Below are 19,196 nucleotides of genomic sequence, written 5' to 3'. Positions count from 1 at the left end.
GCATTGGAAGAAGTTTTCATCACTTATACCTGGCGTCCCAGGAGAAATGTCCAACATTTAGGGATATTACAGGAACAATCATTCGAAACAAAACAGCCTACATGGGCTCTAAAATGCATACCGTAAGAGATATTAGCACTTGTTCATCTTCACTATTGCGAGACACATCTCGTCTACCGAAAAAGTGCTCATAGCTCTTAAGGTATCTTGTCAGGTCGATACTAACTCCTCCCAAAATATGGAAAGCAAAGAGCTTACAGCCGAAGATATTTGTTTCACAGTATTGAAGATGAAGAAGTGCTCACAGCTCTTAATGTACGCATTTTATAGCCCATGTATACCACATTTTTTTGCTTCGAATGACCGTTCCTGTCATATCCCTGAGTATTGGCCACTTCTACAGGGACGCCCTGTATTTAGCTGCAAATATTGTGTCTCATGGAACTGAGGGCATGTGACAGAATTAACACTAATGTGTGCACCCTATAGAAACAGTACGTTTGGTGATCATCTAAGCTGTATTTGAATTTTAACCTTTTACAAGCTTTTACTTAAATACTTATACCTGACGGTATAAACAAAAAATTATATTCCAATATGCAACTACTTGTCATATACACCCACACAGCAAATGGGTGCGTGTCACACTTGAGCAACTAAAAAAAAAGCGAGCTTAATATCTTAGGGTATTCGTCATTAAATATGAAAATGGGACACGACTGTCAGGTTCAAACTTAGGACAACGTACAGTGTTCAGAATTGGAGGCCGATTAGCTGAGCAACTAACGAAATCTTATTCAGAATGCTCGGGAGACATTATCTGTCACCAATTACGGACTTCGGTGTCAATTTATAAGTTTCGCACATTCCCATGGTTGTCATCCATGACTTCTAGTTTTGTTTGTTACACTTTCACAGCTATAGAATTTGGCCTTGCACTTCGACTTTTAAACAGATTACCAAAAACACCACACTGGCATGCTGTCGTTGGATATTAGAAAACAAAAATACATTACAGTAATAACATTTTATCTTTATTGTTCAGGCATGCACTCAACAACACATATCAGGTACACTGTATACAGTAGTGCTTCGTTTATGTTATCAAATTTTCCATAGCTCATAAGCATGATCCCATAGCTATGGGACCCTTTGTCTTCCTTTTACTAGTCATACTTAGTGAATCATACACTTCTGATTAGAGTGAAACATTATTTCTGTAAATAGGCTTCAGTTAAGAGGCTTATTCAGACAATGAACAAAAAAGAAAAAAAATTAAACGAAAAAAAGAAAATAAATACACATGGCAGCACAACAAGAGGTACAAGAAATTCACGTCCAACAGAAAACTACCAGGATTGCAAAGACCCCATGACCGACGAAAAATTATACAAGAACAATGTCAGGTTTCTTGTGGTAGCCAAAAGAGGAGGTTATAAATATTTATACGGCGAGGTCATAGACCTCTTTCTCAGACAGTACATTGTATCAGTGGTAGCAGGTATCTCCTGACACTTACTGATAATTTAGATCTACTACTGTTTACAAACGAAGTTCCTCAAAAATTTACTTCCTTCTTGATATGTCAGCTAAAAGTCTTGGCAAGTACTATATTTGAAAGGATCATATTGTGTGTGCAAATGGGAAATATTTTGGGAACTTTATCTGGCTATCGAATTTGTAAAAGCAGATTGTATCAGAAGACAGACAGAATACTTAGAAAATAAATCTTTTTGGAAGTGGATTTGCTTAATTCATTACGTCCTGAGATGTTGTTTTTTTCTTTTTATCTACTTTTTTAAAATAAAATTCGAAATGGAGAACACTGATTCGAAAAACGAACTCATACATTATGTAGATTTTTAAATTTAGTCATTTGTGTATAATTAGTTATATGTCTCTTAGCTAAGATAGAGTGAGAGAGAATATTTTTATGCATTAAAATGGCTAAACGATCAACAGTTATGGTCTTATTGAGAAATAAATAATAATCAAAAAGTAGCCTTAATGAGCGAAAATATAATTATAGAGTGGTAGCTAGAACGGAAACATACATATGATTCCACAATAACTGGAAGCTATAAGAATTTTAATAACTCTTTTGTACAGTTTCTTGATTGCTATGTTTAATAGCGCACCAACAATAAATAGTATTGTTGAAGGCAAGGAGTCACAGAAGTGCTGTATCAGATTAAATCCATAAGTTACTTAGCACAGAATTGAAAGCTAACAAATGAAAAAAAAACAAAAGTAGTGAGCACTATCTCAAAATATAATACTAACCTGTAAAAATCATAGCTACATAATACACACTAGAAGTTGTGGAACCTATATTGAGAAATTACACAGGGTGGCTAGAGCAAGCAAAGGGTAAAATATAAATTAGTATGAACAAAGACTTTTTTGTGAAACAAATCTACTGCCCTCAAACAATGGATGAAGACTGACAATAAAGTTTTCAAAAGCGAAAAGCAGGCACGTAGCAGGATAGGGTAATCTGGCGTAGACAGTGCAAACTTATAACTCTAGGAGCTTTTGAAGAGAGGTGCTACAGTGCAAAATAAAGCGGTCATCGAATACACGTAGATAGAAATTTGTGAAAAGTGCTGGCTGTGTGAAGTGCAAGCACTTACACAGACGATCAGGTGTTTTATACTCTTCAATTTCCTCTTAAATATTGACCATTGTGGTGAACAAGGAGTTTGTGATTCCAGACGGTTGACACATTGAGGGGGTTGGTCACAAAGGCTGCGCCTGTGGGAAGCCTGTTCACGTGCCCAACAGAGAGCAGAGAAGTGGGGGCCAGTATGCCATGTGTAGCATCAACCAGTAGAACCATTCTGTTGTATAGCGCTTGAAGAATGTTTAATGATGAATTCATGTTAGTGTAGGTATAGAGGAGCTATTTGGTCAGCGTTGTGTTTATTATGGATGAGATACAGCAAACAAATCTACACAGTATTACGTTACCGAGCGAGAGAAATAGGATTCCAAGAATATAATTTTAATGAGAATCAGAAACACTGTCACCATGCGGAACAAACTCTAGTGTTACCAGCTGCCAAGGGAGAGAGCAATTGAAATGTATAGTTTGGGACAGAAGGAGAGCAACTGGCAACACCGCAAAATCTGTCGGTCTATGCAGAATGCATCAGGAATCACTCTTCCAACTGGTACACAACACTTGCAGAAGAAGGATGTATGATGTGACATAAGACATTTTTGGGCCATCAACGTATTGGTTTTAAGCATTATGGGCACATGTATTAAGGTATCAGCTCAAGGATAATTTAATACAGGCAGATGTGAAGCTGCAGACTGTAAAACCCATAAAGTAAATGAATGACTGTAATTGTGACAGCATGAAGAACGAGGACAAAGTCCAAAGTAACAATGTAGAAATGAATAACCTGGTGAAGACTAGAAAGGACTGGCGAATCATGTGAAGCCCTGACAGACTGTTGACTGAAAGAAACAGAAACACAGATAGAAGATATTGAAAAGATGCATCACCTCCTCTACAATAACAGCCAAAGAGATCACACTAGTATGCAGATTGTACTGATTACGTACCAGGAGTAATGAAAACAATAAGTGAAGAAAGTATTCAGAAATAAGCATTTTGATAAAGGAACACAGCTAGAGAATCCAGTCATGCGACTCAAAAGATTTTCCATTGAAAGAAAAAGATAGATAAGTGTGTGTCTCATTTACTCAGTTAAGTGCCCAGTTCATGCACTATCACTGACTAGCTATTCAACCAATCCAAAAGAGAAATCGAGGGGAGGTATAAAGTATTCCTGTAGAATGTGTGATAAACATCTATTAATTATATGTGCAACAGTTAATTATTCAATGGGTATGGAATCTGAATGTTTGCTGTTGCATTGATAAATAACCAACCCACTTGCATAAAATCTTGTTTGGCTATTTTGTATCATATCACTGCGCCCTTCCTGGTCTTCTTATAACGTTTCAGAGCTTCCTAACATTATTCCAATATTAGGATAGAATTGTCGATAGAAGAATCAGTAAGGCGGTACTACATGGTGTAAACAGTTCCTGTTTACAACGTTCAATAATGATTTACAGCAGGGATGTCCAATATTTTAGCTTACTTGAGCCACATTGGAAGAAGATGAGTACTTTTGGGCCGCATAATATACGTGAAGAGAAGAAAAAAAAGCAGTAACGATCAAAGAGAGAATAGCATGGCATGGCAGGAGTTTCAGATTGAAAATATTCAGTTTATCATTCCTTTACACAAACGGAATTTTATGATTTTTCCCCCTATCGTGTGACAGGTGCATTCTTCTTGAGCAGCATTGATACTTGCTTTGGGCTGTGTGGTTGGACAGCTCTTGTGTAGGGAAGGTCGAGACGAACAATTTGATTTTGGACACTTGTGGACTATCAAGTCGGGAAACTAACATAGGTTGGTCTACAGAAACCAAGTAAGCAACAGCGCCTGCGTATCGCTGGAAATTTTCAAAATTCCCTCGTTCTCATAGCAGAAACTACGACCCTAGAGAAAAAAATGAATAGAACCTTATCTGTAGGAAATTTAATGTACTTTAATTCTGTACTGGAATACATTTTCACTAGAAGCTGCGGATTTCAAGTTGTTCAAGGACAATGTACCACAGTGACCTCCAAATTCACCCCCACCACAACACTCTGTTCTTACTAGTCAGGATTTTTAGTATGTTATTCATGCCGCTACCTCCTACACTGTGCAAAAATAGGAAATTACAGGAATTATTAGCCAGATTCGAGACATTCTGCTCTTGATATTCATGTCGGGTCTCCAGCTGGAACATATCACCATCTTGACACAATATTTCTGCAGTCCACCTAGCCGCCATCTTTAGGTGAATAAGCCATCACACTAACTCACCGAGCTGACTTGGCTGTTTCACCATTGGCTTAGTTGACAGTTGTGTACTTATAAGTTGTAGAATTGACATTTGTGTAAATTTTGCCTGACAGTTTTCTGAATTTTCATACTATAAAATTGACAATTAAGTCATTTTATTTGTCTGGCCTTCTTACTACCTAACTAGTGAGGCTTAAATTTAAGTCGAACTGCAATTGTAATAAGCTTTTGCATAACATTCACAAAAGTTTTTTTTTTCTTTCATTACCCTCACAGAAAAGTTGTTGACGAAATAGCTGACTTATCTGGTAGCGTGGTAGACCACTTTGAGTTATTTTCCAGCATTACAGACCGTGAATGTCTGTCTCAAATTGTGTGTCTCGACTTTTTCTACACCACTGTCTTATGTTGCTACCGGTTATCGTTCACGCTCTGTATAGTAAATGCCATGTCGGAAGGCTTACCACACAGAGAGAGTAAAAAATAGTACAGCATGGAAGGGAATACGTTCCGTATGCACGTTGACAGAGAGGGGAAGCGACCTTCTGTATCGCCGTACTTCATAAAGTGACGCTGTGGACAGCAATAAGTTATTGCCACAGTGTAGTCTGGAGGAGAGAAGATATCGCTGTCCACAGTGGTGTTTGGCTAGGTGCCCAGCGGAAGACGATATTTCATTGGCTGCTGGTAGTAGGTGGAGGTGGATGTGTAGTACAGCTACAGACTGATCCACTTTTTGACCTGATGTGCTCTAGGCAAGTTAATCGGCGGTGACTTGGAAACCTTCAGTTCTACATAATGAAGTCGCCAAAAGACAGCGACCACGATAAAATGACCAGTCCTTCACTGTAACGGAGAGTCGCTTGTACAGGAACATTAATCACGATCGCCCGGGAGCGATGTCCCGGCGTTAGCTGCTTCCCGCCGGCTGGGCAGTCTTCTCCGGTGCACCGCCGGCGACGTCAGCGCCGCCGGCGGCGACTACGACCGCCCTGGCGGCAGCGGCGCGCTTCTCCTTTCGCGCCTGATTGCTGTCCTCGAAGAACTGCTCGATCTCGGCGAGCGATTTGGCGCGCGTCTCGGGCACCAGCAGCCACACGAAGGCGCAGCTGGCGAGGCACATGGCGCCGTACAGCCAGAAGGTGCCGTCGTTGCCGAGCAGTTGCTGAAAGTTGTGGAAGGTCTTGATGACGACGAACATGAAGGCAAGGTTGAAGGAGCCGGCGAGCGAGCTGAGCGGTCCGCGCTGGCGTTCCGGCAGCAGCTCGCCCATCAGCAGGAAGGGCAGCGTGCAGTAGCCCAGCGAGTAGCCCAGCATGAACACCACCAGGCTGGCCAGCGGTAGCAGCTCCAGGCCCTCCTCACGGTTCTGCTCCTGGAACACGAGTGCCGCACACGCCCGTCACTTCGTACATCGTAGACATTCCCACAGCGACTGTAAGAATACTTCATCTGCTACACTCGTACTCTTTGGTTAGCATACACTAGCCGGCGAGTCTGATATTCTGGGACCTTTGGTACGTTAAGTCCCTATTTTCTGCAGTGGGAGCATTGTAGAGTTGCACTGGCGTTGTTCCAGTGGTGGTGGTCACAGAGGTGGTGAGGTTGTGGTATGCATAGGGCACTCAACAGTGAGGTCATCAGCACTCTTACTCAACTGGTTGGAGACAAATGTGGTTTTGTGTCAAGTAAAGTATGCAACAGATGGCAAAATAAAAATTGGTTCAAAATGGTTCAAATGGCTCTGAGCACTATGGGACTCAACTTCTGAGGTCATTAGTCCCCTAGAACTTAGAACTAGTTAAACCTAACTAACCTAAGGACAGCACACACATCCATGGCTGAGGTAGGATTCGAACCTGCGACCGTAGCGGTCTCGCGGTTCCAGACTGCAGCACCTAGAACCGCACGGCCACTTCGGCTGGCTATAAATTGGTGATCGTGAAGTTTTCTCGGGTTACCAGTCGAGTCAAGGCATAGTTCTGCGGCAACGTTTCAACATGTTTCCTACTTGTGATCTTCAGATGAAGTGTCAGATTCATATCGATAGCATTCTTTATGGCTGCTGGTCCACAGCCTCCTCTGCCTCATCTAAAAAGATTGTGCCAATCTTGTGCCCTTGGAAGAGGTGTTGCAGATGATGGTGGGGAAGATAGAGTGGTGGAGTAGTGGTGGTGGTGATGTGGTGGGTGTCGCTGCCTGTGTATTCCATCTGCTACCTGCACCACATTTACATCAGCATGTCATTCTCAATGGAGAGAAGTCTTCCGAAGTAAGAGTGATTTCAGGTGTGCTGCAGGGGAGTGTCGTAGGACCATTCCTATTCACAATATACATAAATGACCTTGTGGATGACATCGGAAGTTCACTGAGGCTTTTTGCGGATGATGCTGTGGTATATCGAGAGGTTGTAACAATGGAAAATTGTACTGAAATGCAGGAGGATCTGCAACGAATTGACGCATGGTGCAGGGAATGGCAATTGAATCTCAATGTAGACAAGTGTAATGTGCTGCGAATACATAGAAAGAAAGATCCCTTATCATTTAGCTACAATATAGCAGGTCAGCAACTGGAAGCAGTTAATTCCATAAATTACCTGAGAGTACGCATTAGGAGTGATTTAAAATGGAATGATCACATGAAGTTGATCGTCGGTAACGGTGGTCTAGCGGTTCTGGCGCTGCAGTCCGGAACCGCGGGACTGCTACGGTCGCAGGTTCGAATCCTGCCTCGGGCATGGGTGTGTGTGATGTCCTTAGGTTAGTTAGGTTTAAGTAGTTCTAAGTTCTAGGGGACTTATGACCTAAGATGTTGAGTCCCATAGTGCTCAGAGCCATTTGAACCATTTGATCGTCGGTAAAGCAGATGCCAGACTGAGATTCATTGGGAGAATCCTAAGGAAATGCAATCCGAAAACAAAGGAAGTAGGTTACAGTACGCTTGTTCGCCCACTGCTTGAATACTGCTCAGCAGTGTGGGATCCGTACCAGATAGGGTTTATTGAAGAGATAGAGAAGATCCAACGGAGAGCAGCGCACTTCGTTACAGGATCATTTAGTAGTCGCGAAAGCGTTACGAAGATGATTGATAAACTCCAGTGGAAGACTCTGCAGGAGAGACGCTCAGTAGCTCGGTAGGGGCTTTTGTTGAAGTTTCGAGAACATACCTTCACTGAGGTGTCAAGCAGTATATTGCTCCCTCCTTCGTATATCTCGCGAAGAGACCTTGAGGATAAAATCAGATTAGAGCTCACACAGAGGTATACCGACAATCCTTCTTTCCACGAACAATACGAGACTGGAATAGAAGGGAGAACTGATAGAGGTACTCAAGGTACCCACCACCACACACCGTCAGGTGGCTTGCGGAGTATGGGTGTAGATGTAGATGTAGAGCGCTCTTGGCGTATTCTTGCAACTGCCGCACCCCATGTGGAGCTCAGCTGGAAACTGTTATCCCGGTTGACATGACCATCATGGATGCATACCCAAAGAAGAAAGAAGACAACCCAGAAGAATAGACAAAGCGTCTGGCTTTCCTTCAGTATGCTGGACCACCCATGGTCAATATTGCCAGAATTTTGGGGAAAAATAAGATTAGAAGCATTTTCGATTCATTAGCTAAAATAAAATAAAAAATATGCTCGGCTCAATGAAGGACAAATAATGACTACGGACACATGGAGTCTATAGCATCAGTTGCAAATGTGGCCAGATGCAGCGGTGTACTTGGCAGCAGGACTGCTCAGAACATGGTGAGAAGCGTTCGGCTCGCCCAAAAGGAAGAACCTGCAGCAGCAGAGCGCAGCTTCAACAAGAGTCATATGTTTAATTTTGAGCAGACCCAGGTGCTATGCCACGCAAAGGGGTTCTGGGACTCGATCATCAAAAAGACAGTGGAGATATGGCTTCATGATCATCTTGTTAGCCAGGATAGTGGTTTCCAGCTGAGTTCCGTATGGGGTGTGGTGGTTGTAATAATACGCCAAGAGCGCTCAGTTGTGAAGGTAACGAAAGCAGCGGATGGAATTGACAGGCAGTGTCAGGATGCGAACCCAGATCCTCAAGCATGCCGCGTGTTCCCACCCACCTTTGTCCACTGCTCTCCCCACCACCACCCACGACACCCCTTCCAGAGGCGTGTAAGTGGCACAGCTGCTGCAGAACAGGAAGAAGACCCTGTAGTCCAGTGGGTATAAAGACACATTATGGACATGAACCCGACACTTTGCTTGAATATGACGAGTAGGGAACTTGTCGAAACTTTTCTGCAGGATGACACCTGGATTCAGCTGATAACCTGAGGAAACTTCATCATTGTGGTTCACTGAGAATGTCTGCATTCCCCCATAAAATATAAAATGTGCCACCCTGAGGCACTCTCTCTCACTCAGAATTGCACTTTGACACAGAACACCAGCAGATTTATGTCTCACAGCAGTTTTTGATTAAAATAAAGAGACTACAGCTACACAATATCTAAAATGGTGTAATACGAAACTATGCCTCTTTGAGCAATTGGAAGATAAAAGTAACCACCCTGCAAACACATTAACATCTCCTAAGATATCATTGAGAAGACCAGACATGATACAGAATCTTAAAATGCAGACCATATTTGATACAGCGTCTTCTAGAATAGAGGACAGGTCAGTTGATAAGTTAGTTGCTACCCTCATGGCTTGGTATAAAACACATTCTCTTAAAATACTGTGCACAGGTACTGTACACAACAAGCACTACATACTGGTGGATCTTCCCGCTGGAGGAGCAATCTGTGAATCAAAGGACAGTGCCCTATATGGAGTACGTTACAAGTGGGTATGAAAGAAGTTAGCTGCCAGGAGCTAAAAGTGTTGGTAGGATCGAGAAGATGTGCATCAGTTGCAGTAAAACCTAAAGCTGGTGCTGAGACGAAGAATTCTATTAAGCAGCCGAGCAGTTTAGAGCGTTGGCGTTATTTTTTGGGCATTATTATTTTTTAAAATCTTATGGGACTTTAGGCGGTAGGACGTGAAACGGGCCGACTTGGAGCAGGAGAGACACCACAGGACATTTTAATTTGCACTGTCCATACTTTTACAAATAAATTCATAAAACTTTGTCAGCATGACCAGGAAGGAGTCAGGATTCACACTCATGGCAGAGGAAGTTAAAAAACATAACAAAACAATTTTTTTACATGAGAAATTTCATCATTTTTTCACTTGGTATTGGCTGCATTTGTTGCTGCAGGTACACTTTTCTGCATAAGTAAGAGAGATTCTTCGATGAAATTTGCAAAGCATACAAAACTCTAGAATTTCCCAAATCTGTTAAAAACTGTGGTAAAAATTGAGATAATAAACTATAAAATTCGAGTTTTCTCTAAACACGAAGTTTAAAATGTAACAGCCCATTCATTTTTCCATAGATTAAATAAATTCTAGAGTTTCATACACCTGTAAGTATGGTTTGTAAGCTGTGCAAAATTCATCGAAGAATGTCTCTTACTTACGAAGAAAAGTGTACCTATAGCAACAAATTCAGCCAACAGCAAGTGAAAAAAATCATGAAATTTCACATTTAAAAAATATTATTTTTTCGTGTTTTTGAACTTCCACTGCTATGAGTGTGAATCCTGAATCCTTCCTGGTAATGCTAACAAAGTTTTATGAATTTATTTGTAAAAGTATAGACAGTGCAAATTAAAATGTCCTGTGGTGCCTCTCCTTCTCGAAGTCGGCCCGTTTGACGTTCTATCCCCCTTAACTGCTAAGGTCATCAGTCCCTAAGCTTACACACTACTTAACCTAAAATATCCTAAGGACAAACACACACAGCCATGCCCGAGGGAGGACTCGAACCTCCGCCGGGACCAGCCGCACAGTCCATGACTAAAGCGGCTAGACCGTTCGGCTAATCCCGCGTGGCTGTGCCTTACTGCGGAAAATAGCAGTTGAACCGCAGCAGTTGCAGTCAGCCAGTGGGTATACATGTCGGTTGCTACATCAGGGCTGTTTAAATACATGAGGTGGACTAGTGCAAGCACCACAGTAATGTAACATAGCAGTAAAATGGAGCTCTTGCTGGGTGAGCCAAACTATTTCTGCAGCACAAGAACACAGTTTTGCTTTCTCAAACACAGCTGTGAATAGCGTTTGGACATAACAAATAGGCCACAAACCAATGTAAATAACCATTAATTTCAGCAGAGGAATCAGCAGTCCAGCAATGAGTCCGGGAACGAGGGGGCCACGCCGGACGACTGAGCAATATGGGACAGCTAGCAACCACTAAATGTTTGGGCTTCCACTGCTGCACTATCTGTGAATGCCAAGTCCTCCTTGGACTTGCTACTTCAACACCAGTGAGATGGCTCCTAGCCCACTCCAGCAGCAGCCAGGCTCTTGTCCTAGAGGGCAGCAGAACTAACCCGAGGCAGCATAGCTGCTCACTCTTCTTTGCTGGTGCATATACCAAGGCACTATGTGCCATCACTCACATTCATCACCACAGGATGGTATTCCTCGCAAGCAGCCTTGTAGTCTTCAGTGGTGCTGGCTCCATTTACAAGCATCCATGTCCCGATAACCGGGGCGCACGTCACTGTGTAAGCTTCTGGAGGCAGCATTCCTGGATACCGAAGTTATGGCTCAGTAACCATCAACCCACTGACACTACACACCATCCTCGCCCCTTGCTGTGAGGGGAAGTGACCGCTAGACGTGTAGTCGCATGAATGTTAGTAAAATGTTTTGTCTTTTGATGCTGTTTCTCTAAGCTACCAACAGCCTGCTCTCTCGCCTCATCACACTTGTCATGACACAGCTCTATACAGAAGTGATCCTGTACCCCTGCATCATTTCAGGTTTATTAATTAATAAATATTTATACAGAGATACAGGTTGTTTCACTCTTGTAGGTGCCGGCCGAAGTGGCCGAGCGGTTCTAGGCGCTTCAGTTTGGAACCGCGCGACCGCTACGGTCGCAGGTTCTAATCCTGCCTCGGGCATGTGTGTGTGATGTCTTTAGGTTAGTTAGGTTTAAGTAGTTCTAGTTCTAGGGGACTAATGACCTCAGATGTTAAGTCCCGTAATGCTCAGAGCGATTTGAACCATTTGAACTTTTGTAGGTAAAAATGAAATGGTTAAGCAGAGGACAATGAAATAAGTAAATAATCCTAATAAACGTAGGTCTGTAAACCAATACGACAAATTATGACTGAGTACATTGAACACCTTATAACAAAGTCTCTGAGGATCAGAACTGCAGATATTCACTCGATGACAAACACTTTACAAGTGTTATACACAGCTAATGTTGATGTGAAGGCAGGCTTCAGCACATCTCTCATCAATGTATGTTGAGGTGTCTCATAAAAGATTGTAATATTATTTTATTTTGATCTTGTCCTGGGTGTGGCGTCAGTATTTGTTGGACTTATATATATGGTATAACTAAATAATCTTCTCTGTGGCAGCAGCGAGCGAGGCTGTGAACACAACAAGCAGAGTAGAATGTGCTGATGTGTGTGCTCAGCAGTTTGTCAGGGTCTCTGTTGTGGCAGCTCACGTAATAGTGCAATGTGGTGCAGGGTAGTGGGCAGCAGGTGGCAGGTGCAGCTTATACTGCAGCATCAACCATCAGATCATAGATTGCTTGTTACTGGGACCCTCTCATGGACATCAAAGGGGTGTGCCCGAGTAAACACCAGCAGCTCTGCATGGAATGTACAAGATATTGCGGAGTTATAGCATGCCTCTCCACCAAAGACAGACCATGGACATTGCTGCCTGCTCACAGATGCAAGCCAGGGGCAGCAGCCCTCAGCACAGTTCCTGTATACAGCAACAGGTTGACAGTGTGCCAAACATCATCAGTTTGGCTCTCAGCAAGGCAGAAATATAAGTTCCAAAGACGTCGCATCAGTAGATGAGATGTTGGCAACTGACGACCATGTTAGGTAGACCACAAAGACAGCAACTTCAAAGGCGATTGGTAGGCAGCACTTCACAGGATCAACATTGTAACTGGCTCACTCTAAGTGAATAAAGTATGGGCTTGGAAGCTTCAGTATTAATTGCTGGCCGTCTGAGGCAATGACGTTATGTCTTGCCAAGGGCCGGCCGAAGTGGCCGTGCGGTTAAAGGCGCTGCAGTCTGGAACCGCGAGACCGCTACGGTCGCAGGTTCGAATCCTGCCTCGGGCATGGATGTTTGTGATGTCCTTAGGTTAGTTAGGTTTAACTAGTTCTAAGTTCTAGGGGACTAATGACCTCAGCAGTTGAGTCCCATAGTGCTCAGAGCCATCTTGCCAAGGACGACTAGTTTTCTGAGGCCATGAGTGTTCTTCACCACACCTTGGTGTCACGACAGTGGCTTTCAAGTCTTCAGCTTCGTGCTTTTCTGCCGTGTCAGTGGGCTGATAAGAATTCTTATGGAAGATCTATTCATTCTTGCAGCATCGTGCTGTGCTGTGAGAATAACGTTACGATCCCTCCCCAGTGATGTCATGTTGCTGAATTAACGATTCAGACTTCTCGCTCAAAAGAGGTGAAGCATTAGTGTCTGGGGTGTGTCGTATTATTTGACTTATTGGACCTATGCTTGTTTCTCATTGTGTTTGCTACATGGTGCGCTGGTATGGTTTGATTTAGTTTAGTTCTGGCTGGAGAAAACTTTAAGAAAATGTTTCACTTGCCCATTGTAGCTTCCTGCAGCACAACATACACTCTACGAAAAAAATAAAAAAATAAAAAAAAATGTCCAAATGGGACGGAAATCGGTAGAGGTGACGTACATGTACAGACAAACAAATGATTACAGTTTCAGAAAGATTGAATGATTTATTCCAGAAAAAGAGCTTCACAAATTGTGTAAGTCAATAATGTGTTGGGCCACCTCTGCCTCTTACGGAAGCAGTTATTCGACTCGGCATTGTTTGATAGAATTGTTGGATGTGCTCCTGAAGAATATTGTACAAAACTATGTCCAACTGGCCCCTTCGATCGTTAAAATCCCGAGCTGATTGGAGGGCCCTGTCCATAGAGCATTCTCAATTGGGAAGAGATCCAGCGACCTTGATGGCCAAGATAGGGTTTTGCAAACATGAAGACACTCTAACCGTGTGTGGAAGGGCACTATCTTCTGACATGTTAAGCATAGGATGGCTTGTCATGACAGACAACAATATGGGGTGTAGAATGTCATAGACATACCACTGTCTGTAAGTGGGTCATGGATGACAACCAAATGTGCCATGCTATGAAAATAAATGGAGCACGAGATTCCTGGTTATAAGGTTGTATGGCAGATAACAGTCAAGTTGGTCAGGGGCATCTCTGGACATATCTTCACCAATCATTGTGGTTTATTTCGAACCATGACTCGTCACTGAAGACAATTCTACTCCAGTCAATGAGATTCCAGGCAGAAGACGTGTCTGGAGATGCACCAGGCCAACCTGACTGTCACCTGCCATATACCTCGACAACCAGGAGTGATGGTCCAGTGTGCCATTTCATTTCATAGCTGGATTCCTTTGGTTCTCATCCATGGCGCTCTTACAGCACAGTGGTACGTCGACAATACTCCACAGCCCATTTTGTTGCCCTCCATCACAAGCCTTCCTGGGTTTATGTTTCAGAAAGATAATGCCCATTCAAACACAACGAGAGTTTCTACTGCCTGTATTCGTACTTGATAAATCCTACCTGCGTCAACAGGGCATCCTGATCTTTCTCCAACTGAGAAGTTTGGAGCATTATGGGCAGGGACCTCCAACCAGCTCTGGATTCTGACGATCTAACGCACCAGTTGCACAGAATTTGGAACGATACCCATCTGGAGGACATCCAACATCTGTATCATCAACGCCAAGCCGAATAACTGCTAGCATAAGGACGAGATGTGGACCAATGTGTTACTGACTTGCTCAAATTACACTATTGGCTATTAAAATTGCTACACCACGAAGATGACGTGCTACAGACGCGAAATACAACCGACAGGAAGAAGATGCTGTGATATTCAAATGATTAGCTTTTCAGAGCATTCACACAAGGTTGGCGCTGGTGGCGACACCTACAACGTGCTGAAATGAGGAAAGTTTCCAACCGATTTATCATACACAAACAGCAGTTGACCGGCGTTGCCTGGTGAAACGTTGGTGTGATGCCTCGTGTAAGGACGAGAAATGCGTACCATCACGTTTCCGACTTTGATAAAGGTCGGATTGTAGCCTATCGCGATTGTGATTTATCGTATCGCGACATTGCTGCTCGCGTTGGTCAAGATCCAACGACTGTTGGCAGAATATGGAATCGATGGGTTCAGGAGGGTAATACGGAACGCCGTGCTGGATCCCAACGGCCTCGTATCACTAGCAGTCAAGATGACAGGCATCTTATCCGCAGCCACGTCTCGATCCCTGAGTCAACAGATGGGGATGTTTGGAAGACAGCAGCCATCTGCACGAACAGTTCGACGACGTTTGCAGCAGCACGGACTATCAGCTCGGAGACCGTGGTTGCGGTTACCCTTGATGCTGCATCACAGACAGGAGCGCCTGCGATGGTGTACTCAACGACGAACCTGGGTGCATGAATGGCAAAACGTCATTTTTCCGGATGAATCCAAGTTCTGTTTACAGCACCATGATGGTCGCATCCGTGTTTGACGACATCGCAGTGAACGCACATTGGAAGCGTGTATTCGTCATCGCCATACTGGCGTATCACCCGGCGTGGTGGTATGTGGTGCCATTGGTTACATGTCTCGGTCACCTCTTGTTCGCATTGACGGCAATCTGAACAGTGGACGTTACATTTCAGATGTGTTGCGACCCATGGCTCTAGCCTTCATTCGATCCCTGCGAAACCCTACATTTCTCCGGCCGTTGTGGCCGAGTGGTTCTAGGCGCTTTAGTCTGGAACATTAAAGAGGGGGTCAATGATGCTGTTATTGCTTTAAATGATGGCAACATTGGTAGGGTGAAAGTGCTACAGCATATGGGAATTAATCCTGGAGCAAACTGCATCAGAGAACTTGAACGGATGGACAAGGTTTGCACTGATAAAGCTGAGTATGCAGCACAGTTGACCACTAAGGAGTCCAGAGAGAGAGAGAGAGAGAGAGAGAGAGAGAGAGAGGGAGAAAACTTGGAAAAAAATCGCCGGCCAGAGTGGCCGAGCGGTTCTAGGCGCCACAGTCTAGAACCGCGCGACCGCTACAGTCGCAGGTTAGAATCCTGCCTCGGGCATCGATGTGTGTGATGTCCTTAGGTTAGTTAGGTTTAAGTAGTTCTAAGTTGCAGGGGACTGATGATGTCAGATGTTAAGTCCCATAGTGCTCAGAGCCATTTGAACCATTTTGAACCCTACATTTCAGCAGTATAATGCACGACCGCATGTTGCAGGTCCTGTACGGGCCTTTCTGGATACAGAAAATGTTTGACTGCTGCCCTGGCCAGCACATTTCCAGATATCTCACCAACTAAAAACGTCTGGTCAATGGTGGCCGAGCAACTGGCTCGTCACAATACAGCAGTCACTACTCTCAATGAACTGTGGTATCGTGTTGAAGCTGCATGGGCAACTGTATATGTACACCCCATCCAAGCTCTGTTCGACTCAATGCTCAGGCGTATCAAGGCCGTTATTACGGCCAGAGGTGGTTGTTCTGGGTACTGATTTCTCAGGATCTATGCACCTAAATTGCGTGAAAATGTAATCACATGTCAGTTCTAGTATAATACAGGGTGATTCAAAAAGAATACCACAACTTTAAAAATGTGTATTTAATGAAAGAAACATAATATAACTTTCTGTTGTACATCATTACAAAGAGTATTTAAAAAGGTTTTTTTTTTCACTCAAAAACAAGTTCAGAGATGTTCAATATGGCCCCCTCCAGACACTCGAGCAATATCAACCCGATACTCCAACTCGTTCCACACTCTCTGTAGCATATCAGGCGTAACAGTTTGGATAGCTGCTGTTATTTCTCGTTTCAAATCATTAATGGTGGCTGGGAGAGGTGGCCGAAACACCATATCCTTAACACACCCCCATAAGAAAAAATCGCAGGGGGTAAGATCAGGGCTTCTTGGAGGCCAGTGATGAAGTGCTCTGTCACGGGCTGCCTGGCGGCCGATCCATCGCCTCGGGTAGTTGACGTTCAGGTAGTTACGGACAGATAAGTGCCAATGTGGTGGCGCTCCATCCTGCTGAAATATGAATTGTTGTGCTTCTTGTTCGAGCAGAGGGAACAGCCAATTCTCTAACATCTCCAGATACTGTAGTCCAGTTACAGTAGCACCTTCGAAGAAAAAGGGACCAAAAACTTTATTGGCTGAAATGGTACAGAAAACGTTCACCTTAGGCGAGTCACGTTCATACTGAGTTGTTTCCCGCGGATTCTCAGTGCCCCATATACAGACATTGTGACGGTTGACTTTCCCGTTAGTGTGGAAAGTTGCTTCATCACTAAACACAATCTTTGAAACGAAAGATTCATCTGTTTCCATTTGAGCAAGGATAAAATCACAAAAATCGATTCTTTTAATCTTATCAGCTGCAGACAGTGCTTGAACCAATTTCAGACGATAAGGTTTCATAACTAACCTTTTTCGTAGGACTCTCCATGCAGTTGATTGTGGAATTTGCAGCTCTCTGCTAGCTCTGCGAGTCGATTTTCCTGGGCTGCGAACAAATGCTTGCTGGATGCGTGCTACATTTTCATCACTCGTTCTCGGCCGTCCAGAACTTTTCCCTTTGCACAAACACCCATTCTCTGTAAACTGTTTATATCAACATTTAATACACCACCTATCAGGAGGTTTAACACCATACTTCATTCGAAATGCACGCTGAACAACTGTCGTCGATTCACTTCTGCTGTACTCAATAACACAAAAAGCTTTCTGTTGAGCGGTCGCCATCTTAGCATCAACTCACGCTGACGCCTAGTCAACAGCGCCTCAAGCGAACAAATGTACAACTAAATGAAACTTTATAGCTCCCTTAATTCGCCGACAGATAGTGCTTAGCTCTGCCTTTTGTCGTTGCAGAGTTTTAAATTCCTAAAGTTGTGGTATTCTTTTTGAATCACCCTGTATATTTGCCCAATGAATACCCGTTTATCGTCTGCATTTCTTCTTGGTGTAGCAATTTTAATGGCCAGCAGAGTACAATAAGGTCTGCATATGCATATGAGATTACACCTTCCCTTTAGGGTATTCTTACAATTTCATCTGCTGCAAGGATAAATAACAGAGGACTCAGTGGGTATCCCTGTAGTACTTTGTTTGATTGAAGTATAATGGCTAGCATTCCTACCAAGCAAGCAAGGGGACCTGGGTTCAAGTCCTGACCGTAACAGCTCTCTTCTTTAAAGAAATTCGTCCCATTTGCTTCTGGAACAATCTTTTGACGTACATGTTACATGGATAATTACACTCTGTATAGTCCCGGCAGTGGATGACAAACGGCTGATGATGATGACTGCGGTGGCAAAGACAGGCGACGTGGCCCTGAGGCGCGTACCTACCTGCAGGTTGAAGTAGGCGCCGAGCGCCGCCATGGAGACGGCCATGAGCGCCCCGGAGGCGAGCAGCAGCGGGCGGCGGCCGGCGCGGTCCACCACGAACAGCGCCGCCACGTTGGCCAGCAGCTGCACCGCGCCCACGATGATGGTGGCCACGTGGTCGTCCAGCGTGCTGCCGGCGCTCTCGAAGATCATCACCGTGTAGAACACCACGGAGTCGATCCCTGCCAGCAACACCCACGTCATCGTGATCGTCACTCTGAAACCCGACTTGCTCTCGTGTCACGTGCCATTCCGAAAGGAACTTCTAAAAGTAAGTTACACCCCAGATCAAGTAAGAAACAGGTTGCCCGATCGCTTGGTCTAGCAGGCAACCATTGTCAGGGAACAGCCACCAGGCAGCGACAGCGTCACACCCTTACTTGTGGCACCAACCACTAGATGGCACTCCGTTCTGTGAAATATGTGGCAACATCGACCGAACGCGTGCAGCTTTCCACTGTCTGGCGTCTGTGAAGTACAGCTGTTTCTGACATACCGGTGGTAGTGGATCGAGTCGTCATGCCGAGTGCCTGCGAGTATGTCAACTGTGGAAGGAGTAGACGGACAAATCCTGAACTAAAAATGTTCAGATTTCCCGTCAAAGATCAAGAAAGATTACGGAAGTGGATTTTAAATCAATGAATTAGTTACGAGTAAGATTTAATAAAGAGCCCTAAGCATTCGATCCTATCTAAATTTTGTCGATCTTATATTCTGATATAATGTGGCAGCCCTTCCTTTATTTTTTTC

At 43.9% G+C, this 19,196-nt stretch overlaps 1 protein-coding gene across 2 annotated transcripts in view; it reads right to left on the bottom strand.

Moving 5' to 3' along the window:
* Positions 1-1,027: 1,027 nt before the first annotated feature.
* The window catches only part of LOC126242629 (facilitated trehalose transporter Tret1-2 homolog), a 284,620-nt gene continuing 266,451 nt past the window's right edge, over positions 1,028-19,196 (bottom strand). For both annotated transcript variants that reach the window (XM_049948104.1, XM_049948103.1), the window contains exons 7-8: positions 18,408-18,628; positions 1,028-6,251 (exon numbers count right to left, since the gene is read on the bottom strand). In XM_049948104.1, the coding sequence (XP_049804061.1) occupies positions 5,787-6,251; positions 18,408-18,628 (686 nt within the window). In that variant the 3' untranslated portion in view covers positions 1,028-5,786. The remainder of the gene's footprint in view (positions 6,252-18,407; positions 18,629-19,196) is intronic.

Source organism: Schistocerca nitens, chromosome 1 (genome assembly GCF_023898315.1).
Source record: "Schistocerca nitens isolate TAMUIC-IGC-003100 chromosome 1, iqSchNite1.1, whole genome shotgun sequence".
Classification (NCBI taxonomy): Eukaryota; Metazoa; Arthropoda; class Insecta; order Orthoptera; family Acrididae; genus Schistocerca; species Schistocerca nitens.
This window is presented reverse-complemented; position numbering and strand designations above follow the sequence as displayed.